General features: G+C 42.4%; 1 protein-coding gene across 3 annotated transcripts in view; it reads left to right on the forward strand.

Annotated features, from left to right (window-relative positions):
* The window catches only part of PDE10A (phosphodiesterase 10A), a 748,737-nt gene that overhangs the window by 554,812 nt on the left and 167,399 nt on the right, over nucleotides 1-26,526 (forward strand). For all 3 annotated transcript variants that reach the window (XM_029594115.1, XM_029594117.1, XM_029594116.1), the window contains one exon: nucleotides 22,650-22,792. In XM_029594115.1, coding sequence (XP_029449975.1) covers nucleotides 22,650-22,792 — 143 coding nt within the window. The remainder of the gene's footprint in view (nucleotides 1-22,649; nucleotides 22,793-26,526) is intronic.

Below are 26,526 nucleotides of genomic sequence, written 5' to 3' on the forward strand. Positions count from 1 at the left end.
GCTTCTTGGGGTTTCCATTTCAGTTTTTGTCTAATTTGTGCTCCTTTATTTTGTATTCTGTATTTGGTGAGGGTCTGTCTCTGCTCTGTGTGTATGACCATGATGAGAAATTCGCTAGCATAGGGATCTATAGCAATCGGGTTTGTTTTGTTTCCTCAGTAGGTGGTGTATTGGTATTCTAGGACCCAGTATAATATTTACCCTTGCTTTTTCACAGGTAGGGTTATTGTTGTTAGAGTCCTTGGTGTTATTACTGTTATGTTATGATGGGATTGCAGTATAGATTTTGAGTGTCTTTTTTTTTTTTGCAAGGTTTTATTTTCGTTCTCAATGTGCCTGGCAGTGGAAGGTGTTTGTGCTGCTGTTACTGTGAGGTGACACCAGAATTTGAAAATATCTTTTAGTATGATGAGCTGTAAGGGAAACATTCAAGCTCCATTGTTTGGGGGAATTTCAGTGGATGCACAGAGTTACAGAACTGGAGGTGCAGGATTTATATTGACATTCTGTCCCTTCCTATAAATTCCAGTCTTCACTCTCATAGCCATATTGAATTAGTTGAATGAGGCTATCAAATAATTTTATAGTGTGAAACTGGCCAGCTTTTTAAAATTACGCAGAAGACCCTTTGGACTTTCTTATTAACACCAAATATTCAAAAGTTGTGCTCATCCCATCAAGCTCATATATCTCATTAAAGAGGTAAATTGAATAACACAATAACTTTGTTATATTATTGTTACTCATAAATTATAACAATAACATTAATCTTGGAATATTATATATTTTTAATATAAATGAAAGATTTTCACAAGATAGGTTGTGTCGTGAAACATTTTATTATGTATATATTTAAGGAAACATACATAAATTGTCGAAATACATTTTGTTCATTTAACCTTTAACCTCTGGTTTGCTAGTAGACTGAATTACTGTGTCCCGAAATTATGTTTGTCTAAAAAGTGTGTCACCAACATGAAAAGTTTGGAAAGCTCTGGTCTAAGGTCTGGCAGCTAAGATTTATGCTAAAAAAAAATGCTGATTAATGCATTTAGGATGCAAAAACCCAAGAGAAATGTACAGCATTGGAGCTGAAATTCTTCTAAGCACAAAGGAAGTGTGGGACCTGGGGGTAATTGTATCTGATGAGCTTAAGATGGCCAAACAATTGGATATTGTGACGGTAAAAGCCAGAAAGATGCTTGCTGTATAGGGAGAGGAATGGTCAACAGAAAAAGGGAGGAGATATTGCCCCTGTATAGGTCCCTGGTGAGATCTCACTTGGAATACTGTCTGCAATTCTGGAGACCGCACCTTCAAAAGGATATAAAGGAGATGGAATCAGACCAGAGGGTGGCTGCTAAAATGGTCAATGGTCTTTTTTCTGAAGCATATGGGGATTGACTTAAGGATCTAAACATACATTTATTTATTTATTTATTTAGGTTTTTTATATACCGGCATTCATGAACAAGTCACATCATGCTGGTTTACATAGAAACAAGGGGTGCATAGAACAGTAGAACTAAACTTGTGCAAGGGGAAGCAGTTACAAAAAACAGGGGTAAGATAACTGGGAGAGAGAAAAAAGAGGAACGGTGGGGCGTAAGATATGTAAAGAGATAATTACTTAACTTAATAACTTAATAATAATAACTTAATGAATATTTACAGTTACATTGTTACAGTAGCAGGTGATGGTTATGAGTTGTCCGGGAAGGCTTGTTTAAAAAGCCAGGACTTTAATCTTTTGCGGAAAGTTGGTAGGCGCAGGGTTCTAGTGCTGGAGTTGTGTTGGTGTTAAACCCGGCACATTCACCCCAGCAGACAGTGCCATTTTGATGTACGGGATTGTGGACCTGGTCTTTGTCGAATACCTGATGGATCAGATAAGCTTGTTTTAATTTTTTTTTGGCATCTGTGCCATGGCCCTGTAGTTGGCCGTGACCTAGGCCGATACCCGGGCATCACACTCGGGCTTAGGCTTTGGCCCCTGGTTTGGACTCAGCCTATGCCCTAACTGAGGCTCCAGCTTCAAACCTAGACCTAGGCTGAGGTGCTGGCGTTGCACTCGGGCATAGGCTTAGGCCCTATGTATTCATTTAAATCAAATGCAACAAATAAGGTTTGTTTCATTTGGGGGCCCCTGATTTATGTAACTAATTACCTTATTTGTTGTGTTTTGAGAATTCGTTTAAAAAAAAATGTACATACCTAGTGAATATACTGAAATCCAGATAGGCTAGGGAATGCTCCAAGACTACCTTGGGAAATACTGCCTTTCATAGACTATATGATACTCAATCACTATACTACTTTTCTAGTCTCACATCTCCCAATAGCCTCCAGCGTATCCATACTGGATAGCAAGGTTAGGGTCAGAAGCAAACAGGATTCCTTCTGTGCACCTTCTACCTTGCAGGACATCGCCAGCAGGTATGTAATAATACAGGAGACTCTGCCTTCATATGTGCCACTTTGCCAGGATCCCAGGAATTTGCCCATCATATTGCTCACCCACATTGAGAAAGCGAGATTTGTATGATTGGAAGCTCTGCTCACCTTTTGCATTGTCTGCTCTGTATGTGGGATACATGACATCAAACATGAAAATAACCATTCCGTGCACAAAGAAATGGATATAACTGGGAAAAAATGAGTACTTCCACTCTGTCATACTGTCCCTTTTGAATGCTGGATCTTATTTCAGAGGGACAGAGTAAATGTTTCAGTTCTGCCAAATGGGTCCAAACAGACGTGATCCCTTGCAATGACCTGTAATGTGCTGCCATACTGGGTTGGCAGAGCCCCTTAAAAAAAAAAAAAAAAGTTGTACCCCCCCCTCCCCCCGCCATATGCTTGTTGCCTAATTGAGAACCATAATAATCCCAGACCTGCTTTCGGCCAGTGCCAGTGTTGCTATAGCCATTTAAACTGCCTTTCCTATAGCTGATCCTCAAGGGCCAATATAGAGACCGTCAAGAGGATCTATGGGGAGGAGTCCTGGCTTTACTGGTAAGTTTCTATGCCATTTCCTGTGTATAGGGTTCTACCGTTCTTCTCACACGTTGTTGATGTTGGTCCAGTATGTGCTGCCAGGGTGAAAGTGACAAGCCAGTTGTGCCTTTTTAATTTGCCATGTCCTTTCTATTAGATTTCTCAGCATGAATAAGGGTTCTAACCTACTCCCAAAAAGCAGGAAAGAACTGAGCCACACTGCCACATTATGTAAATAAGAAATGTTGCAGGAAAGGGGAGGGGGTGCATGTAAGAATATTTGGAACTAGGGTGGGGTTAGTGAGTAAAACTATAAACTATACCAAAGTCTAGGTAAGATTTTAAAAATCCAAAAATATTTTTGGGTAACACTGGACTTTAGTACTCTTTTTAGATGTAGGAGGTAAGAGAGCAGAATTAAACACTGGGAGATATGCAGGGTGAAGTGGTAAGTTCATATATGTAGGTATTAAAATCTGCCCCTTTGTGTCTGACTTCAAGCAATGGTATATAAAGAAAATACCCGATAGACCAGAAAATAATTTTAAATGAATCAACTTAAATTAAGTTAAATTAGTAGGAAATTGTTCTCTATTTAATGACAATACTGTCCCATTTTGCATAGTGGAAAAAGCCATTTCATATAAACACAGAGCTGCATTAACGGCTAGCATAGATGAGAGATGTGCAGGGGAAAAAAATTATTTTTGTTTTTGGTTCATTCTCCGGAGGTTGTTGTCATGGCCCCTGCCCGCGGGTTCCCCCGCGAGCAGGCACTGCTCACTGTTTGCTGTCTTCACTCGACAAGGCACGGATGCCGCCGACGTCTGGCCTTGCCGTGCGGCTGGAGCCGTGGACTTAAGTTTCCTCCTGCGGCCCAGAGGCCACCGTGCCCGCTCTGTCTTCACCACGGCCGGAGCCACGGATCTTGCCATTGTTCATCGCGGCACGGAGCCGCCACCGCCGTCATTGTCTTCCTCCGGGGCTGCAGGCCGCACCCCCGGGCTGGAGTAGCGGCTGGAGCTACCCCCGGGGTCCCCTGCAGCGGCTGGAGCCGCTGCCGTCATCAAGGCCTGCCTCTCAGGCCAGCCCTGCCTCCTGTGTCGAAGACGTCAGTGTGGGCCGCTGTCCGCGGTCCTGCACAAGCTCCTGCTTCCTTCCTTAGATGCCGGCGCGCGCCTCTCTACAGAATTTAAAGGGCCAGACACAGGAAGTGTGCTGGCCCCACCTATGGATTGGATTTCCTGCCTAGTCCTGTAAAAGCGCTGTCTTCACAGTACATCTTCGCCTTGCATCGGAGTTACTTCACTCTGAAGGCTCCTGCCTGCCAGAGCTCCGTCAGGTCTTCTGCGTGGAGCTCCTCTTCATTTCATCTCTTCATGTCACATCAAGTTATGTCTCGTGCCTAAGGTCCTCGTCCAGGTGTCCCGGTGTTTCGTCCCTGGTGTCCTGCCCTTCTTGGTGTTCGTTTCAGTGCTCCTGAGCCTTCTGGTCCTGTCAGGCCGTGCTCTCTCGGATGATGTCTTTCCCGAGCGTGGAGTAGCCTACAGGTGGAATTCATTCCTGTGCTCCTGAACTGTCATGTCCTGCCAGCCTTTGCGGAGCTCCGGTTGACTTATGGCTCCGTCGTTGAAGTTCTGCCTCAGCTGGATTCTTCCCTGCGCTCGTCCCATTCTCAGCGTGGTCCGTGACCAGCCTCTTCCGGCTGTGTAGGGATCGCAGTGGGACAGGGTGGTCTGTGACCAGTCCCGAGGGTGGGCTGTGTAGGGCGCCCTGAGACGGTGCCAATGTCCTTCCATTCAGCTTCTCGTCTCGTCTGGACTTCAAGTTCCTCGCCTCATCCCGGATGCCATTGCATCAGTCTTTGTATCATGTCAACGTCTTGTTCCTGATGTTGTCTCATCGACCTTGGTCCGGAATGCCGTCGCATCGACCATTGGTCCGTGATGTCTTCGCATCAGCCTTGGTGTCATGTCTTCAGCTACCTTGGTGTCATGTCCTGTGCCAGCCCTCGTCTCTGATGCCGTCCTCATCAGCCTTGGTGTCATGTCTTCGTCTGCGATGCCGTTGCATCGACCTTGGTGTTATGTCTTCGTGTCAAGGCCCGTCTGCCCTCTACCTCAGTCAAGGCCTGCTGCTTCATGCTGATCCAAGCGGCAGGTCTGAAAGGGCCCGGAGTGGTCGGAGGACCATTCACATTCCAACATCATCATGTTGTTGGCCTTGGGAGCTTGCAGGCCTGGCAGAGGGTAAGCCCGTCAGCCATGCTGGAACATGCCGTCAACCGTCTGTTCAGTCCTGGATCCGTCTAGGGTCGGGTCGAGGCCCATGGGCACACTAAACACCCGTCACGTAACAGAATGCAAGGCCTTTCGAGGCCGTTATCTGACACTTGTTTTTTATCCATGAATTTTGGTTTGTGGATTGTTTGATTCATTTCATTTGTGAGGAAAAAAAATGAATCAAGCAATTTAAAAAAACAAAAAAATACCCTGCTAAAAACAAAGACGAGGCTTTCTGGTGCCTCCTGCCCTCCTACCCAGAAAAATGCCAGGTTAGGACCAAGGAAACAAGATAGCAGACGATCGAATAAAGCCAGAAGACAAACAAAGTAGAATAAGACCGATTTCCTTAGACGTAGGGATTCCTTTATTAAAATTACAGTTCAAAAGCAAAAAACTTATAATATGCCCGACTCAGGCCAAGTTTCACTCAGACATGAGGCTGCGTCAGGGGCTGCAAGATATACAAAACAAATTTTTAATAAATGAGGTATTATATAAAAGTATGAAGAACACAATCAATTAAAAATACATTACATATTTAAACAAAACTTTTACATATTTTTATAACACCAATAAGATTGGAATGAGCAGACAAAAAATGGGTGATGAGAGACTAATAAACAATAATGACTTAACACAGATATAACTAAAATCATAATAACAATGACAAAAAAGAAGAGGGTTATATCAAGTCTGAATTCACAAATAAAAAGGTACATTGCGAAACATAGATGATTAAAGACCCAAATATATGGTGTGGAGAAGAAAACTGAAAAAAGGAGGAGTTAAAGAAAAAAAAAAACTACCTTCCAATTAGAACAGCAAAAAGTATTGAGTACCATTCACAAAAACAAGGATCCACCCAATATTGAGTATGATTCATATGGAGTAAATGTTGCAAATACTCTTAAATCTAGAACTGCGTCGATTATCTGGAATGCATTGTATAAAGTATCCTATAAACTGTCAAGAATTCAATACATGAGCATGTAATGTGTAAAGTTGAACGACAGTATGAAGAGCATAAGTAATTAGCTTTACCTTAAACAGCCGATCATTGAGGACAAAAATAACTCAGGAAACATCAGTCACATGAAGCGCATATCTCTTAGTGCTGCTACATAATAAACAGGCCGATACAGTAAAGTGTGGCCGCGGTTACCCTGCTTCTAACCCGCTTTCTACTCATAATTTGGCCGCGTTAGTCCAACCCGCAATTCACTATCCCTTTTAACCCATCCTTACCGCTTCTTTAAATCAACGGGAAACCCTTTCCACCCGCGGCATGTATATGATATGTAAACGATCGGATTAGCTATTCCCTCCCATACAGTAACGTGCGCCCCGATTATCGCCTTTTTAACCTGTAGTTTTGCCGCGCGTTTAACCTGCTAATTTACCGCCTACCCTTACCCCTGCGTTAGTGTGGAGCGTCAGGCAAGCCCCGGCAGAGAGAGACAGCAATAGGCAGGCTCCAGTCAAAATCGACTCGACATGTTATTAAAGCAAATGTGAATAAAGTGCAACAAAAGTAAACTTACTGCATGTGAATGACAAACAGTCCTCTCTCCCCCCCTCCTGAGGCACGCACCGCGGCTCCCCTGCCTCCTGGGGGCAGCCGGCGGCGAAAGCCGCTTCCAGCAGCCCCTGCCGGCGAAGGTGGATGAACGCACGCCTGTACGTGCAGTTTGGGCACTCAAGCCAGCGAAAGTGCATGACCAACGCCGTGATGCATGGCGTGCGCTCATACATAAAGGGACGGACCCAAGAAACAGCAAGGTAGGCGATCCAGTAGAACCAAAGGAAGACAACAAAAGGGATGCCTACCTTGCTGTTTCTTGGGTCCGTCCCTTTATGTATGAGCGCACGCTCATACATAAAGGCTTCTTTGTGGCATCCCTTTTGTTGTCTTCCTTCAAATATACATAAATGCAGCAGAAATCCTTTCTTCAATTAAAATCCCAGGAGGTGGCCTTGGGTGCATCTTTTTTTCTTAAATTTCCCTGCAAGTGTTTACTTGTATATCAAGGGAATCAATCTGTTTTCTTCGATTCAAATCAGCTAAAAATATTTCTTGATGACAAGTCTAATGTGATATAGAATTTTACATTTTAGCCTCTCTTTTTTTTTGTATGTGAAGCTGTATAACCAATAAATAGAAAAATGTTGTGCTTGCCAATTATCATCATCTCTCTCTGTTTTCAGGGACTTTTGTTTTCCTTATGATATTTCTTTTTGATGTACGTATTTCTTGTTTTATTTTTAATTCTTTCATAAGGAAACTTTACCTGTACTACAATGTTATTTTTTGTTTGTACTCATATAAAATTCTATAAATAAAAAGTTCAAAAAATAAATGATCCACTGAGGGAGCTGAGGTTGCTTGGTGGAAAGAGGTGCTTATTGGTACATAGTATAAGACTACTCATGAAAGGGTATTCAACTTAGTAGAAAAATTGAACATTGCAATAAAATTCTTTTCTAAAGGATCATTTTAATACTGTTGCATTATCTGCCAAAAAATTCACATGTTTTGAGTGAGTTGTGAACACATTTTAAATACATGGGAGGAGATAGGAAGTTTTTTTTGCCAGTAATGATTAAAACATCTGTGCTTTGTCATTAAATGGAGAAGAATGATTCCCTGTGAATTTAAGTTGATTCATTTCAAGTTTTTCTTTTATTTCTGGAATGTTTTTTTCTTTTACTTTTTACTTCAAGCAGTGCCATTTATGTAGTTCCATTATGTGTATCTTTAGAGTCACTACATAGATGATGTGTTTTTATTTGGAAAGTATCAGTTGAAATATTACAATTTCCCAACTCAGTAACATGGATCCTTACCTGACGTTCACTATATAATTCAGTGATCATTCCATTTCTTTTTTAGACATAGTTATCTACAAGGAACAACTCATTCTGCACACTATATTGTATTGTAGGCCAATCTGTATTCATGAAAGCATGGGATAAATACAGGGGGGCAGATTTTAAAACGGTTATTTACGCTTTTGAATAATAGGACTAGGGGGCATTCCATGAAGTTAGCAAATAGCACATTTAAAACTAATTGGAGAAAATTCTTTTTCACTCAACGCACAATAAAGCTCTGAAATTTGTTGCCAGAGGATGTGGTTAGTGCAGTTAGTGTAGCTGGGTTTAAAAAAGGTTTGGATAAGTTCTTGGAGAAGTCCATTAACGGCTATTAATCAAGCTTGCTTAGGGATTAGCCACTGCTATTAATTGCATCAGTAGCATGGGATCTTCTTAGTGTTTGGGTAATTGCCAGGTTCTTGTGGCCATGTTTGGCCTCTGTTGGAAACAGGATGCTGGGCTTGATGGACCCTTGGTCTGACCCAGCATGGCAATTTCTTATGTTCTTATATATATATAAACATATGCGCGGGCGTAGATTTGTTCGCGCAACCCAGCGCAAACAAATCTACGCCCGATTTTATAACATGCTCTCGCTGCCGCGCGCATGTTATAAAATCCAGGCTTGGCGCGCGCAAGGGGGTGCACAAGTGCACCTTGCGCATGCCGAGCCCTAGGGGAGCACCGATGGCTTTCCCCATTCCCTCTAAGAAATCAAAGCGGCCTTGGAGGGAACTTTTTTTTGGCCCACCCACCCCCCAGCCCTACCTAAATTCCCCCCCCCCCTTACCTTATTTTATGTCTTACGCCTGCCGGAGGTGTATCTTGCGTGCGCCGGCTGGCTGCCGGCACAGAGGAGGGTTCAGGACACGCCCCCAGACTCCCATTATGCCCCCGGATCGCCGTCACGCCCCTGGACATGCCCCTTCCCCGCCCCTTTTTTGAAACCCCGGGACATACGCGTGTCCCGGGGCTTGCGCGCACCCGCCGAGCCTTTGCAAAATAGGCTCGGCATGCGCAAGGGCAGATTTTCAAAGGCTATGCGCGTAACATACACGCATAACTCGAGAAAATCTGCCCCAGGGGATCTCTAAGGACATGATGAGAATTATAATGTTAAATTAATTGGACAGTTGGGCAGACTAGACAGGCCATATGATCTTTTTCTGCTGTCTTGTTTCTATATCTTTCTAATAGATTGAAACAACTTTAGGCTGTTCAATAGCTGTCACCTTAGGAAGTTAAAAATAGGTCTTCCAATCAGTCAGTTTTTGCAGCTGCCCCGAATTTGCTTAGACATCAATGACTTCAAGACGTAAATGTGGGTTCTTGGCCAGGTGATTTAGGTCAAAGGTTATCTATTTGCTGCTGTAAAGAATGCATATCAGCATGCTCTGTATTTCAGTTGAGAATTGATTTTAACATATAAACTTCAAGCTGATCCTAAGCTAATGTGTGTCATATAGTATAGAAATAAAGTATCTGCAATAATAGCACCTATTCATACTGGCATATCCTTGCCAATGCATGATATTTTTAAAATCCCTCCATGTAGTTCCTACTCTAGAGAATGAGATGTAGGGGATATAACTGTGAAGTAGTTTTTACCTTCTATGCAAGAAGCCCTCAGGGGATAGGGAAATACCTACAGTACCTGAATGTAATCCTCTTTGAAGCGCTGAAAAAAGTGCAAAAAGTGGAATATAAATCTAAATAAATAATTATACAATCAGATGAGCACAGACATTAGGCATGTGCTCCTGAAAATGTTGTGTTCAAAATTAGTTGGACTACACTGGAGAAGAGTACAGACTTTTGGGCAATATTGATTGATTGTCAGTATTTGTAGTTTACGTTATAATTTGTCCATATGCTAAAATCAATGTAGGAAAAAAAAAAGCAAATTATCTCTGAGTACTAGGTTAATTGAGCATTGCGGTTATCTTAACACATGGAAGACTAGGCACTCATTGAGTCACAGTGTATGGAATTCAATGATACCTTTTCTGCTATAAAGTGGACAATCGTTGAACAAACTCTACCCCTTTAGCGGGGTAGATCAGTACACTTCAACTATCAAACATAAGAACATACAAATTGCCATGTTGGGTCAGACCAAAGTTTATCGAGCCCAACATCTTGTCTCAGACAGTGGCCAATCTAGGTCACAAATACTTGGCAAATCCCATAAGTAGATCTAATTCCTGTTACTCCTAGGGATAGCAATAGCATTCTCTATCTGGCTGCTAATGTGTTATAGATTTTTTTCTTCCAGGAACTTGTCCAAATCCAGTTATGGGCTAGATTCATCAAACTATTACATGCAATAGGAAGAGGGGCATGTTTAATGGTAATAGCCTATTTATTGCAATGTGTGCTATCTTCATGCTTCACATAAGTATTACTGCAAAATACATTAAGTTTTTTACACTTTGCAGTAATGCCACAATTATTGCATTTCCTACCTGGAGAGAGAGAGGGAGAGAGAGAGACCTTCTAGTAGTTTGGTAGTTATATCTCTATAGGAGACCCACCTAGTAACTCGAGGTGAGGTTTAGGTAGTAGTGTAGGGGTCAGGGCCACTTTGACATGCAGAGTGAGACATACGAACAGAACAGTACACTCTTGTGAAGATTTGATGTCTTCAGAAAAGACTGAGGCAAATAATTCATTCAGTTTTTCTGCTCTTTCCTTGTCTTCCCTGAGCACCCATTTTGGCCTCGATCATCTAGTGACCCAAATGATTCTCTCATAGATTTTTGCTTTGAATATACTTGAAAACGTTTTTATTATTAGTTTTTGCCTCACTGGCCTGTCTATTCCTTATATCTAGCTTGCTAATGTTTATGCTCTTGCTTATTTTCTTCATTTGAGTCTGCTTTCCTTTTTCTGAATGATGCTGTTTTAGCTTTAGCTACCTCCTTTGACTTGTCATTAAACTATGCTGGCAATCATTTGATCTTTCTTTGACGTAATTTTAATGCATGGAATACATTTTATCTGGGCTTCCAAAATGTTATTTTTAAACAATGTCCACATCTCATGCAAAGTTTTAACCCTTTTAACCACTCCTTTTAGTGTTTTTCTAACTACTTTCCTCATTCCATCATAGTAACCCTTTTAAAAATTATATGCTACTGTAGTAGTTTTATTTAATGTTATCTCACCAGTGAGGAATGGAAAATGTCATAATGCCTCTATATCGCTCCATGGTGAGACCACACCTTGAATACTGTGTACAATTCTGGTCACCGCATCTCAAAAAAGATATAGTTGCGATGGAGAAGGTACAGAGAAGGGCAACCAGAATGATAGAGGGGATGGAACAGCTTCCCTATGAGGAAAGGCTGAAGAGGTTAGGGCTGTTCAGCTTGGAGAAGAGACGGCTGAGGGGGGATATGATAGAGGTCTTTAAGATCATGAGAGGTCTTGAATGAGTAGATGTGACTCGGTTATTTTCACTTTCGAATAATAGAAGTACTAGGGGGCATTCCATGAAGTTAGCAAGTAGCTCATTTAGGACTAATCAGAGAAAATTCTTTTTCACTCAACGCACAATAAAGCTCTGGAATTTGTTGCCAGAGGATGTGGTTAGTGAAGTTAGTGTAGCTGGGTTCAAAAAAGGTTTGGATAAGTTCTTGGAGGAGAAGTCCATTAATGGCTATTAATCAATTTTACTTGGGGAATAGCCACTGCTATTAATTGCATCAGTTGCATGGGATCTTCTTAGTGTTTGGGTATTTGCCAGGTTCTTGTGGCCTGGTTTGGCCTCTGTTGGAAACAGAATGCTGGGCTTGATGGACCCTTGGTCTGACCCAGCATGGCAATTTCTTATGTTCTTAAGCTCTGGAATTCATTGCTAGAGGATGTGGTGAAAGCTGAGAGGATGTGGTGAAAGCTGCTAATGTAGCTGCATTTTAAAAGAGATTTGGACAAGTTCCTAGATGAAAAGTCCATAAACCATTATTAAGGTAAAGTTGCAGTATTCCACTGCTTATCCCTGGGATAAGCAGCATCAAATCTATCTACCCCTTGGGATCCTGCCAGGTTCTTGTAACCTGGATTAGCCACTATTGGAAACAGGATACTAGGCTTGATGGACATTTGGTCTGACCCAGTAGGGCAATCATATTCTTATGAGTAGATGTCTCTCAATTTAAGTGTTTTTAAATTTGACTAAGGTTTATAAATTATTTATTTGATGTCTTTTAAGTCTAATGTTTTCAAATTGATAACTATGGGGGTCATTTTCTATAGCTTTTGCACACGAAAAGGGACTTTTTGCACGCAATAGCTAGATTGGGGCGGAGTCGTCTCCGGAAGGAGATGAGTCGGGGCAGCACCAGGGCAGACGCGACGAAAACATCACTGACAGCGAAAAGGTAAGGCCCCTTATCGCTGCCAGTAATGCGCCCAATAGCACCACCTTTCACGATGGCGCTATTGGTTTGTGAAAGCCGGCAGCGATAAGACCGCAGTGGTGTGATCGCTGCCAGCTTTCGCAGGCCCGCCCCCCGCTTCGCGCCCCCTGGTACCGCGCGATTCACTAAGGCCTGCGATTTTAGAAAATCCAGGCCTAAATGACTTATGTTGGTTTGTGAATGACCAGCAAGACTAAAAGTACCGTAGTCATTCCCTATAATCAGGGTTAATTGTACATCATTGTAAATCACCAAGTGACTATTAATTTGAAGATTTTTCTCCAAAGTGGGAGGGGATAATCTATATAACAAAAAATGTGTTGCGGGTTTCCCCTACAGTCCACTGTGCTTACCTCCAACCCTAAGCCACCTTTGCTGGTTTCTGACACCGCCGAGGAGAGCTCAGTGTGCTACAATGCAAGCCATCACATTCAGACAGGCACAGCACTACACATGACAGAACACTGCTGATTCTTTCCAGTGCCATCCTTAGGTGATTGTCTGCCCAACATCCCTAAACTTAAAGGGCACATTTATTTATTTATTTATTTCGAATTTTTCTATACCGACATTCTTGAACAAAGATATCAAATCATATCGGTTTACAATTGAACATAACTGTCGCGGCTATGGCGTTACATCGAACATAGAACATTGAGCAATAAACAATAAACATAGAACAGGTCAACAGTTCAACAATAATATATTACCACATTACCACATGGTGGGTAATCACTCATGGCGCCTTGACCTATATAAAGCCCTCTCTCCCTGCAGTCCTTTCCTTAGCAACAGGCTTTCCTATGTTCTGTAGCATGAGTTGCCTCAGTGTTTCTTGTCTTCATTCTCCAGTTCCTATGTTCTTGTTCTAGTGGTCGTCTTCGTTCTTCAGCCCCTGCATTATATTCCAGTGGTTCTTCATATTCAATTTTAGAGGTCCTTATCTTCGTCTTCAGTGTCTGTGATCCTTCTTCGGTTCTTTGCCGTTCTGCTCCTTGCCTTCCTGCCCTGCCTATCTCTATGAATGGATTCCCTGTATTGACCTTACCCTGACTCTTGGACCTTCCTGCTTCCTGCTTCCTGCCTGCGACTGACCACTGCCTGACTCTTAGAACTTCATTCATGCCACCCGTCTCTGACTATAGCCTGTCTCCCAATTCGCCTCATCCACTCCTGCTCCAACCCAGTGACCTTGATGGATCTTTCCACTTGCAGAGGTCCCACCTAAGACCTGCCAGGACTGGTACCCGAAGTCTCAACCCAAGGGGAAAGTGGGCTGGTACAGGCGAAGCTCCAGCTGGGCCTCTTCCTCCTCCAGGTCTGCCTGCTGATGGTAGAGACATGCAGGACTCCTTCCTGCAGGTTGTATCAACCCCACCTCAGCCTAAGGGTCCAGATATGCAACAAAATGACTGGGGTGGGTGGGAGATGGGGAGTAGGGGTAAGTGTGAATCAAACTAGTGACTAGTTGTCCAGGAACCAGTACTCTTACCTTTTCAGATCAAGTAAGTAACCTTTGCAAAATCACAATTCTAATACATACAAATAGCTCCCAAATTTAATCCATAGTATATTTTCCCTATACACACAAAATTCTTACCACTAGCAAACAAATATTAGTCTTAAAAGCTAACACACAATATACACAACCAGTAATAGTTTAATCTTTTAAGACATTTTTTTCAAGATTGACGCGTTCTTTCCCAGCAAGTCCGACTTACCACCAGCAGATGAAAGTTCCGCTGTCCACACTCACTCCCCAAAGGTGGTAAATGAGGAAGTTGAATAATATGTTGTGATAAAGTGTAATATTCCAGTATTTGCATAGCCATCCAGATTCTGAAAGCTGCATTCAACCAATCATATAGGTGAAAGGATTGGATTGGTTACCGATGGTTTAAATTATGCCTGTTTCACTCCTTTGTTTGCAGTAAGTAAGATGCTAAGTGAACTTTCTCTGTTGTCAAAGACCATCTGTTACATTTAGCAGCTCATGGGACAGCCTCATGACCCACCACACTCACCCCAGATATTGCTGACCTTTTTCTGTGACAGGAATGCCGCCAATAGACGAATGCCGCCAAGAGTGGCACACGACGCCGGATGCTGCCATATTCTGGCTCCTCCTCTAGGCTTCCCTATGCACCTTCGCGTAGTTTGCATCAATAATTCAAAGGCCCACAGTGGGAAAATTCCCATGGCATCCTTTGATGACATCAGCAGGCTCTCCCTATTTAAACCACCCCCAGATAACCCACTGATGCCTCAGCAACTGATCTCCTGCCTAGTGTACTGCATTTTAAGAACATAAGAAATTGCCATGCTGGGTCAGACCAAGGGTCCATCAAGCCCAGCATCCTGTTTCCAACAGAGGCCAAAACAGGCCACAAGAACCTGGCAATTACCCAAACACTAAGAAGATTCCATGCCACTGATGCAATTAATAGCAGTGGCTATTCTCTAAGTAAACTTGATTAATAGCTGTTAATGGACTTCTCCTCCAAGAACTTATCCAAAACATTTTTGAACCCAGCTGCACTAACTGCACTAACCACATCTCTCTCATTCAGCTGTTCCTGTGCTCCTGTAATCCTGTGTTCCAGTATTCCTGTGTCCAGGCTTGCCTTGCACAGCCTGTCTCGTCCAGCCTTGGCTTGCCCTGCCCAGCCATCTTGTCCAGCCTCATCGCATCTTTCTAGTCTCATCCAGTGTCTCCTCGTGTGTCTTCGTTCATCCTTGGCCTGATCTCCTGGTACTGACCTCTTGCCTTGGACCTTACCTTATTTGCCTGCTGCCCAGACTTGATCACTTGTCTTGAACCTGACTACACTTGCGGTAGCCTGCCCCGACTCTTGGCCTTTTCCTGGTATCTCCAGTCTGCTGCTTATCCTGACCCTGGCGTGCCCTTGGACTTTTGCTCTTGCTACCATCCTTGGGACCCACCCAAGTCCTGCCAGCCGCCAGAACCTAAGGGCTCAACCTGCGGTGAAGGCGGCTAGTATCGATGAAGCTTCAGTTAACTGTTAGGGTTTATGGACAATTTAAATTTTATCATGTATATAAAATATATTTTAAAAATATGGAAGGTTGGATTAATGATTAAAATTCAAGGATCTACACAGCAATTCAGCTAGGTCCCATATATGATGGTCCTATTTAATTAATAAGGAGATCAGCTTTGTTTGCCTTTTTGTGGGTTAGAGTTTGTTTTTAGTATTCTTTTTTCTGACATACATCCAGATTTGCCACATCACATACCCATTGCTTGTGTCTCTGTCCTTTGTGACTGTTTTATGTGCTGTGATGTAATATTAGTTCCTTGCTTTAAGTACAAATCCCTACTGTATGCAAAATATTAAAAAAAAAAAAACCCCCAACACTATCTGGCTGTTTAGAGAATGAGTGATATGTCTTGCTATGTTTACAAAATATCTCTAGTCTCTTCAAGTCTTACATTACCTTTCCTTAGGCTCATTACCTTGGGAGTGTCTATTGTGGAAGGGGTGCCCATCTGTTCATATACACGGTGCAGGCACTGTTAGTTGTAAGGCAAGGCTTCCCAAACTTTGAGCCAGGATAACCCCATTTTAGCATTTGAAAAGGTACATGAGCCCAGAAGATAAGTCAAACAAATTAGCAAGGATGCAGTCCCCTTCCAAAAATCACTCCTCATGCTCAAGGTACTCCAGCTGATACCCTTTCTTGACATCCACTCCCTCCAGAAAACCTCTTCTCTTAACCTCCTCCCCTCCAACATATCCCCTCTCAAACTCCACTCATTTCACCTTCCAAGCCCATCGCCTCTTTCATCCCCTCAAGCCACTTATTCATCCCCTAGCTGATACTCACCTACCCCTAAGTAGTTCTTATAACCCCCAACTGATTCTCTGTTATTCCCTCCCTAATGTCTCACCCCCCATTCCTCTTTCACCTCCTGGCCTCCTCTCCAACCCTTCTCTAACATTCAACTTCCCAGCTCAACCCCTCTTATTCATCCCCCCTGCTCTTCTTATATCCCCCAGTTGATCTGTTATTTTCCCCTCTCTTGCCTTCCACAGCCAGGCCCTATTCATCTTATCCAACTCTCCAACCTCCTCCTGCCTCTCATCGCTCCCTTCAAAGAGCTGTTCCAAACATCCCATGACCAAAGTCAGTGGCAATATTTCCCTTTGGTCCCTGGGCCAAAGCTGGATGACAACTAGTGGGAAGAGAGGGCAGGCTGATGACAGGGGCAACATTTTCCTCATGGGCAGGTTCAGTGCTGGGTGAGGAAAGAGAAGCAGTGGCATTCTCCACCAGCTCATGCACACTCATTCCCTCCCCCTCCCCTCATGTCTGATCCCAAGCCCAAATTGATCTGCAAGGGCCAGCAGCATTATTATAGAAAGGCAGCACAGGGTCTGTGGGATAGTGTAAACTCACAGGCCCTGCAGCAGCTTGGTTCTCTCTTCATGCCAGGGCCTTTCTCTTATTCATAGGCATGCGGGGCCTATGAGCACATTCTGGCTTACATGCCCCACGCTGGCTTCCACTACTAATACTGCTGCTGCTGCCTGAAGAGTGCTGCTATTTGAGGCACTTGTGACCCGCAGCTTAACGTTTAGTGACCCCATTTGGGGTTCTGATCCAATGTTTGGGAAGCCTTGTTGTAAAGTCTAAATGCACATCCACCTTCAAGTAGTTGCCCATATTGTATGGAAGGACACACAGAATCAGGGAGGAGCAGCAAGAGCCTGTGGTACCACCCATCTTCCTCATCTTTATCTGTTTCAAGAGCCAGTAAAGAATGAGGTACAGATGGAGTATGTGATGTTTCCTCTCTTCCTGTTAGAAGAAACAACACATAGACATGGACCAGAGGATGCCAGAGTTGATTCATTTATTTATTTTAAAATTTAGAGCCCACCCTTCTACAGTTCTAGGCGTTGACACTATATCTTTGGATCAGAGAGAAAGTGAGGGAGACAGAGGGTGGGTGGAGCACAGAGAGGTCACAGCTAGTTGGGTCTGCCCATTATTTCTTGGGTTGCTTCTACTCCCTTGTGGTACTCACTTCACTTGAGCTGTCTTTGCTTATTTTCTCTCACCCTCCATGTCTCCATCTCTGTATTTCATTTCTCCCTCCCGTTAATCTTCCATGCCAAATTTTACTTCTGCTGAATGAGGAAAATGTGCATTTGTGCAATGCTTTTAGCATTCACTTTCCTGCTTATTTTCTGATTGTGCTTCCATTTCTGTTATGTTACTTTCATCATTTGTTTACATGATTAGAGGACCATGCAGCTACCTCTGCCAGATTTTTAACTTGGAGTGCAAAAGATGTCCCTTTTGGACATGGAGTTGTATATGCCAACTCATATCCTGCTTTGAACTTTCTTTGAACTGTTATATGGTGTGTCCCTTGTGATTTCTCATTCTCTTTTTCCAGTCTGTTATGGAGGAGCAAAGAAGAGCCAGAGGAGGGAGGAACCTCCATAAGAGACTGGAAACACAGCCATGCTTCTGGGAGCTCCAGAACAAACAGCTTCATCTTTTCCCCCAACATACAAAAAACACATGTCTTGGCTATATCCTGGAAGGAACTGACATAAAAGCTAAAATTAATTATTTTTGATCTGTAACTCTTTGAGTAAATGCATAACATTTTGTTAAAAGTAATTTTCTTGTATCATTTTTCTTAGGTTTAGCGATGTGGAAACATGATCGATATGTGTGGGTGTATGAATAAAGTGAAAGTACAAGTAGTGAATATCTGCAGTAGAATATGAAAGTGAGCCATGTGTAACAAAGAAGGGCAAGTGTGATTAGTGAATGATACCATTCTTTGCATAGCAGGAAAAGTCTATAAAAGTACTTTTTAAAGGCAAATGTCATGATGTGCTGCAGTGAGAGTAACACTGCCTTTTTAAAGTGGCAAAACAACATAAGAAAATGCCATACTGGGTCAGACCAAGGGTCCATCAAGCCCAGCATCCTGTTTCCAACAGTGGCCAATCCAGGCCATAAGAACCTGGCAAGTACCCAAAAACTAAGTCTCTTCCATGTTACCATTGCTAATGGCAGTGGCTATTCTCTAAGTGAACTTAATAGCAGGTAATGGACTTCTCCTCCAAGAACTTATCCAATCCTTTTTTAAACACAGCTACACTAACTGCACTAACCACATCCTCTGGCAACAAAAACCAGAGTTTAATTGTGCGTTGAGTAAAAAAGAACTGTCTCCGATTAGTTTTAAATGTGCCCCATGCTAACTTAATGGAGTGCCCCCTAGTCTTTCTTCTATCCGAAAGAGTAAATAACCGATTCACATCTACCTGTTCTAGACCTCTCATAATTTTAAACATCTCTATCATATCCCCCCTCAGTCGTCTCTTCTCCAAGCTGAAAAGTCCTAACCTCTTTACTCTTTCCTCATAGGGGAGCTGTTCCATTCCCCTTATCATTTTGGTACCCTTCTCTGTACCTTCACCATCTCAATTATATCTTTTTTGAGATGCGGCGACCAGAATTGTACACCGTATTCAAGGTGCGGTCTCACCATGGAGCAATACAGAGGCATTATGACATTTTCCGTTTTATTCACCATTCCCTTTCTAATAATTCCCAACATTCTGTTTGCTTTTTTGACTGCCGCAGCACACTGAACCGACGATTTCAATGTGTTATCCACTATGATGCCTAGATCTCTTTCTTGGGTTGTAGCACCTAATGTGGAACCCAACATTGTGTAATTATATCATGGATTATTTTTCCCTATATGCATCACCTTGCACTTATCCACATTAAATTTCATCTGCCATTTGGATGCCCAATTTTCCAGTCTCACAATGTCTTCCTGCAATTTATCACAATCTGCTTGTGGATTTAACTACTCTGAACAATTTTGTGTCATCTGCAAATTTGATTATCTCACTCGTTGTATTTCTTTCCAGATCATTTATAAATATATTGAAAAGTAAGGGTCCCAATACAGATCCCTGAGGCACTCCACTGTCCACTCTCTTCCACTGAGAAAATTGTCCATTTAATCCTACTCTCTGTTTCCTGTCTTTTAGCCAGTTTGCAATCCACGAAAGGACATCCCCACCTATCCCATGACTTTTTACTTTTTCCTAGAAGCCTCTCATGAGGAACTTTGTCAAACGCCTTCTGAAAATCCAAGTACACTACATCTACCGGTTCACCTTTATCCACATGTTTATTAACTCCTTCAAAAAAGTGAAGCAGATTTGTGAGGCAAGACTTGCCCTGGGTAAAGCCATGCTGTCTTTGTTCCATTAAACCATGTCTTTCTATATGTTCTGTGATTTTGATGTTTAGAACACTTTCCACTACTTTTCCTGGCACTGAAGTCAGGCTAACCGGTCTGTAGTTTCCCAGATCACTCCTGGAGCCCTTTTTAAATATTGTGGTTACATTTGCTATCCTACAGTCTTCAGGTACAATGGATGATTTTAATGATAGGTTACAAATTTTTACTAATAGGTCTGAATTTTCATTTTTTAGTTCCTTCAGAACTCTGGGGTGTATACCATCCAGTCCAAGTGATTTACTACTCTTCAGTTTGTCAGTCAGGCTTACCACATTTTCTAGGTTCACCGTGATTTGATTCAGTCCATCTGAATCATTACCCATGAAAACATTCTCCATTACGGGTACCTCCCCAACATCCTCTTCAGTAAACACCAAAGCAAAGAAATCATTTAATCTTTCTGCGATAGCTTTATCTTCTCTAAGTGCCCCTTTAACCCCTCGATCATCTGACGGTCCAACTGACTCCCTCACAGGCTTTCTGCTTCGGATATATTTTAAAAAGTTTTTACTGTGAGTTTTTGCTTCTACAGCCAACTTCTTTTCAAATTCTCTTTTAGCCTGTCTTATCAATGTCTTACATTTAACTTGCCAACGTTTATGCTTAATCCTATTTTCTTCTGTTGGATCCTTCTTCCAGTTTTTGAATGAAGATCTTTTGGCTAAAATAGCTTCTTTCACCTCCCCTTTTAACCATGCCGGTAATCGTTTTGCCTTCTTTCCACCTTTCTTAATGTGTGGAATACATCTAGACTGTGCTTCTAGAATGTTATTTTTTAACAATGACCATGCCTCTTGGACATTTTTTCTTTTGTATCTTCTCCTTTCAGTTTTTTTCTAACAATTTTTCTCATTTTATCAAAGTTTCCCTTTTGAAAGTTTAGCACGAGAGCCTTGGATTTGCACACTGTTCCTCTTCCAGTCATTAAATCAAATTTGATCATATTATGATCACTATTGCCAAGCGGCCCCACAACCATTACCTCTCTCACCAAGTCCTGTGCTCCATTGAGAATTAGATCTAAGATTGCTCCCTCTCTCGTCCGTTCCTGAACCAATTGCTCCATAAAGCTATCATTTATTCCATCCAGGAACGTTATCTCTCTAGCGTGTCCCGATGATACATTTACCCAGTCAATATTGGGGTAATTGAAGTCTCCCATTATTACTGCACTACCAATTTGGTTAGCTTCCCTAATTTCTCTTAGCATTTCACTGTCCGTCTCACCATCTTGACCAGGTGGATGGTAATATACCCCTATTACTAAAGTCTTCCCCGACACACAAGGGATTTCTACCCATAAAGATTCAATTTTGTATTTAGTTTCACGTAGGATGTTTATCCTGTTGGACTCTATGCCATCCCGGACGTTTTGCAATCTGATTCCTGACACTTTTTCATACTTTCTGTAAATTGAATATGAAAGAGTAAGAGGCAAGAAAGTAGAATCCTCAGGCAGGAATAAAAGTATTTAGGATGGAGGCCTCTTGGAGAAAAATAACCCCTTGCACAATAACCCCTTGCACAAATGAATAACTTCTTTGCAGCAAAGCAGAGGGTGATAGTGGTGCATCTGCGGTGGCCCTGATTTTCTTCGTTCATGCAAAGTTGTTTACTCACTGCTGGGTATCTCCCAGTTATCCCCTTTTACAGCATTTGCTGTTTATGGAAAAACCCAAATATCAGTTGCCATTCGCTTAGTAGAGACCCAATATGCAGGAAATGAATCATCTGCCAAGTCTTGTATTTTAAAAAATGTGCCATCTCTACATACAGAACGAGACAACTCATTCCAGTGAGTCCAGTTCCTGTATGTAGGAACCAAGTCAAATGGTTTGAATAGGGCCTTAACCAGATCCTGTTTACACTGAGATACCTTTTATTGGGTCAACTTACTATAGATAATCATGTATATAAATTGCTTAAGTCCCTATTTCAGAGACCTACGTGGCACCTAAAGCTCATATAAAACATCTTTGGATAATTTGTGAATTATAACTCCTTGCAATGCAACTAGATTTCTCGGAGACCAACATGGCTACTAGAACTCTGAACTACAGAATGAAGTTTAAATTATTTCCTAATTTTGTGAAATGACAGCACTTAACTTGGAAATTTGCATTCTCGGCTATAATACAGAATCTGGGTTATTGTGAAGGGTAGATGTTTTTGCTTGTTAACAAGTGAATGTAAATAAATTGGCATAATCATAGTTTTGTCTGTCGGGCTACAAAAGGAAATTTTTTTGTTTTGTTTTGTAAGGATCATGATAATCAATGATAACTCTCGTTTTAGGCAGTGCGGTTGTCGTGCTAATCCATCTTTGTCCATTCTGCAGCCTAACTGCTCTGGGAATATGCTCCACTCGCTCTTGGTTCCCTTATTGACTGAAGTAAGGAGGGGAAACCTCTTCTGAAATGCACTCAGGGAGTGCTATAATTTCCCTTAACATCGTGTGCAGAGCATATCACCTCCTCTATGTGCTGGCTAGCTATGTTGCCTCTAAAAAGGCAGTTACTGGGAAATGCAGCACACATTTTTTAAACTGTTGGCAAACGTGAGGATCAGCTCGGCGCAGGACTCATATTCACGTCTCTTATATGGCAGTGAACAGAAGAGTAATTGAACCTTCAGGCTGGCCCTATAATGTACTTTTGATTGACTCCTAGTCAGACCAGTTGTCAAAATGTATTTGCTTGAATGCTGGGAACTACATCATCCTATTTTTTCACCTCCCCCCCCCCCCCCCCCCCCCCACAGATATATGCAAAAAACCTGGTGAATGCAGATCGCTGTGCACTGTTCCAGGTAGACCACAAGAATAAAGAGCTGTATTCAGACCTTTTTGACATTGGGGAGGAGAGTGATGGCAAACCTGTCTTCAAGAAGACCAAAGAAATAAGGTAGGAGCACACACATACATACCCATAATCTTGAGACATTTTGATAAGGACCATCTCCTTAGACTGAGTTGGAGGTGTTATAGCATCATTCTTAAAACATGACATGGTTTGGTGTTGATGATTTTAGAAAATGGCACTGTAACATTTTTGGAAACTGAAATTTTTAATGTAAAATGTTGAATTACCTGGAATGTGCTATTCAAAGAAAAACATTTTTAAACGTTTCCTAAGAATCATATAGCATTTGGGGCATTTAGTTGTAAAGAATTGTCATGCTTTTTCTTTAAATATGTTTCTCACCACCTGAGGTTTACCTGAGTCATCTGCTTTTATAAAATAAAAAAAAACCCTGCATCCCAAAGCATGATTGAAAAATCAGTGAGGATGACAAGACTATTCGATGGTAAGTGCTATAATTTGGTTTCACTTGTTCATTATAATCACTGAGAGCTGTAGCAGAAAAGTGGGTGCTCATGTATCTGGGTCAATCTTGCAGGCTAAGCAGGACACCTAAGAGGCCAGATTTTCATGCAACAGCTTTGTGGCTAGACATGGGAAGGGGGTGTAAACTGGAGAGGGAATCTTAATATGCTCATGTACCCAAGATGATAGAGTGCTGAAGAAGAAAATGAAAAAAAAAAAGCTCTCCTGGATAGGTAATGATATCTCAAATTGGTCACATCCCATGGCTAGCAGCTGGGATAGATAACTTTTTTTTAAACGTTTTATTTATGATTTTCCAAAATTATAAAGAACAAAACTTTGCACAGAAACTTAAAGAGTTTAACAAGGAAAAAGAAATAAGAGAATATGTCATACAACATAATCTAATAAATATAATACCATCTTTGATTTAGACCTTCCAACCATAAGGGGGAGGGAAAAGGAGGAGAGAAACACAGGAGATGCAGAAGTGAAAAAGAAAAAATGACTAATTTAAGGAAGCACTGGGGAAATAGCCATTTTCTTCCCATCAATAGAAGATTTAAGCTGTTCTGGTACAAAAAAATATGTAAGAATTGTTTCCAAATTTTATGATGCACTTACAGGGATATCTGAGGATAAATCCTGAAACAGTGCCCCAAAAAATCCACCACATTTTTTAAAGTAACTTTTCGTAATGAAAGACGCATTATGCTCACTGAAAAAAAGAAACTAATAACGTGGCCCTCTCAATTATCTCAATAGAAGTGGATTCAAAAAACTAAGTTAAGTTGGACAAATCCAAAGAAGCTTGAGGGGCACCCTCCCAGGCTAGAAATTTTCTTGAATGGAAATATATTCTCTTAATTGCAGGTATAGACTCGACTGGGAGATGTACAATGTCCAGAAAGAACTTCCTAAGAGGCATTTGGGGTAATTCACCCATTACTCTGGGAAAATTTGTAAATCACAAATTATGGGATCTCAAATGATTTTCACACAATTCCAGTCTACGGGCTATGACCCCGCACTCTTGAATCATGGTGGCATTCACAGACTCCAAATTAGAAACAGCGGCTTCTAGAACTCCAATTTTCTCTGAATGTTCCAGTGATATTCTCTGCTGAGCTTTGAGCAAGGGACCCCAATTCTTGAGACAGAGAGTCCACCTTAGAATACTATTCAGGAGGAAAAGCTGACAGTCAGGTCCCACAATGCATCCAAAGTAACAACAGCTTAGGTGGTAAAAATACCTTCTTACCCCGAGTTGACTCACCAGAAGCCACAGAAACACCAGCAACCTGCTCAGTATTGAGACATTTCACCCCTGGAGAATATTCAAAATGGGAGATTATCTGCTCCGATGTGCCCAAATTCTGGGCGTCTCCTTCGCGGCTCTCTCCAGTCGCAGCAAGATCTCTTAATGTCGGCAGCTTCCTCCATCGAAATGCTCCCGATGAGGTCATCATCGAGTGCATTGGAGACATCAGCGCTGCTGCAACCACACTCTCCAGGGGGGCAGACGACAATCCAGCGGGCTCAATGATGCTTCTTCCCCAGCCTAAGACAGATCTGCTCCTGCCTCAGCAATGGGGGTATGGGCCCACGCAGCTTCAGGGTTAGGGGAAACACACTTCATGATAGTCGTTTGCCTCAAAGGGAAACTAGGGTCTGGAGGAAAGATCCAAGCTCCACCCTTCCATTTGGATGGCATAGGAAACTTTCAAACTGAAAAAACAACAAGAAAAATGGCAGAGGCAAACGGAGAGGTAAACTCTCATGGAGCCATCCTGACTCCTCCTCCGGTGGGACAGATACTTTAGCAACAGGGACAGAATCACTGGGCAGACTGGATGGGTCGGTTGGTCTTGTTCTGCCACCACCTGCTGTACCATCACATTTACAGGTGACGTTTCAAAGAAGTTACACGCTTAAATGTAACTTACTATCATAGCAATTTTCAAAAGCCATTTACCCGTGTAAAGTGCATTGATGAGAGTAAATCCCATGGACAATTCAATGGCATATATTGTAGCAATTTTCAAAACCCACTTACATGGGTAAATGTAAAACCTATTTTTAAGCGTGTAAATGCTTTTTAAAATCAGATCCTATGAAGGTAACATTCAAACAGTTGCACGGGTGAACATGTAGGTGTGTATGCCGGCTTGCGCCCAGAAACGTGGCCATTTTATAACATATGCGCGTATGATATAAAATCACCTATAAGTGCATACATGCATGTACAATTTTATGTGGACACATGCATGTGTGCAAATGCTGGCTCGACCACGTAAGTGGGGTGGATTTTAAAAACAACTCGTGCCGGCGCAATAGTGCTTTGTCCCAGTTTGCTCCCAGTTCGCCCAGTTAATGGATCAGATTCCCTAATTGCCCCTCCCCCCGATATTTAGCCTCCCTTTTACCCTTTCAACCCTGACCCTTAAAACCTCACTGACTTGCCTAGTTTTTTAAATTTTAATACTTAAATGCCATCCACAGCAGAAGTAAACTTACATGGCAGGGGACTTTGCCGTATGCTTCTGCATGAATATATTTATGTGCAAATTTCAAGGTAACTTCCCAGAACACTTATGTCCCTCGCAGACCATGCCCATGCCCTACCCCTTTTTTTAAACATTTTGGTTTGTGTACGCATTGGGAGATATGTGCGAACTCGGGCGCTTTTTAAAATCCTTGCGGTGCGCACCAGTCCGAGACGTGTGCATCTCCCAGCTTTGGCACGTGTAGGGCTTTTAAAATGACCTTTATGATTCTTTTGAAACAGCTGATGTATCTGCTACAAAATATAAAATGTATTTACTACTGAGAGCTGCTTGAGCAAATTTGGTTTGTCCTTACACTTAGGGGTCATTTTTAAAACCCATGTACGAGTGCCCATGTGCGCGTGGTTCCCAGCACGCACAAATGCATGTGCCAGTTTTATAACATTCACGCATCTCCGCGTGCATTTTATAAAATACTATAGACGCACGCATGTGTGGGCGGGTCACATATTGTGCGTGCAGGAAGGGGCAGAATTTTGTAATGTACATACGGCGACGTGATCGGGTCTTTGTAAAGTACACACGCGCCGGCCGGCAGCTGGCACACACTTCCCTGGGACAAGGCCTAATGGCCGCTGTCCTGGTCGGCTGTGCCCCACCCCTTCCTGCCCAAACCCTGCCCTGCGGCCCTCCCCTTTTCACTGGCCCAGCACTTCTGTGAGTACCGGGAGATACGCGTGTTGCCAGGCCCTTTCTAAAATGCACTTGGCGCGTGCAGGGCCTGGCCACATGCGTATCCCCTGG

Source organism: Rhinatrema bivittatum, chromosome 3 (genome assembly GCF_901001135.1).
Source record: "Rhinatrema bivittatum chromosome 3, aRhiBiv1.1, whole genome shotgun sequence".
Lineage (NCBI taxonomy): Eukaryota > Metazoa > Chordata > Amphibia > Gymnophiona > Rhinatrematidae > Rhinatrema > Rhinatrema bivittatum.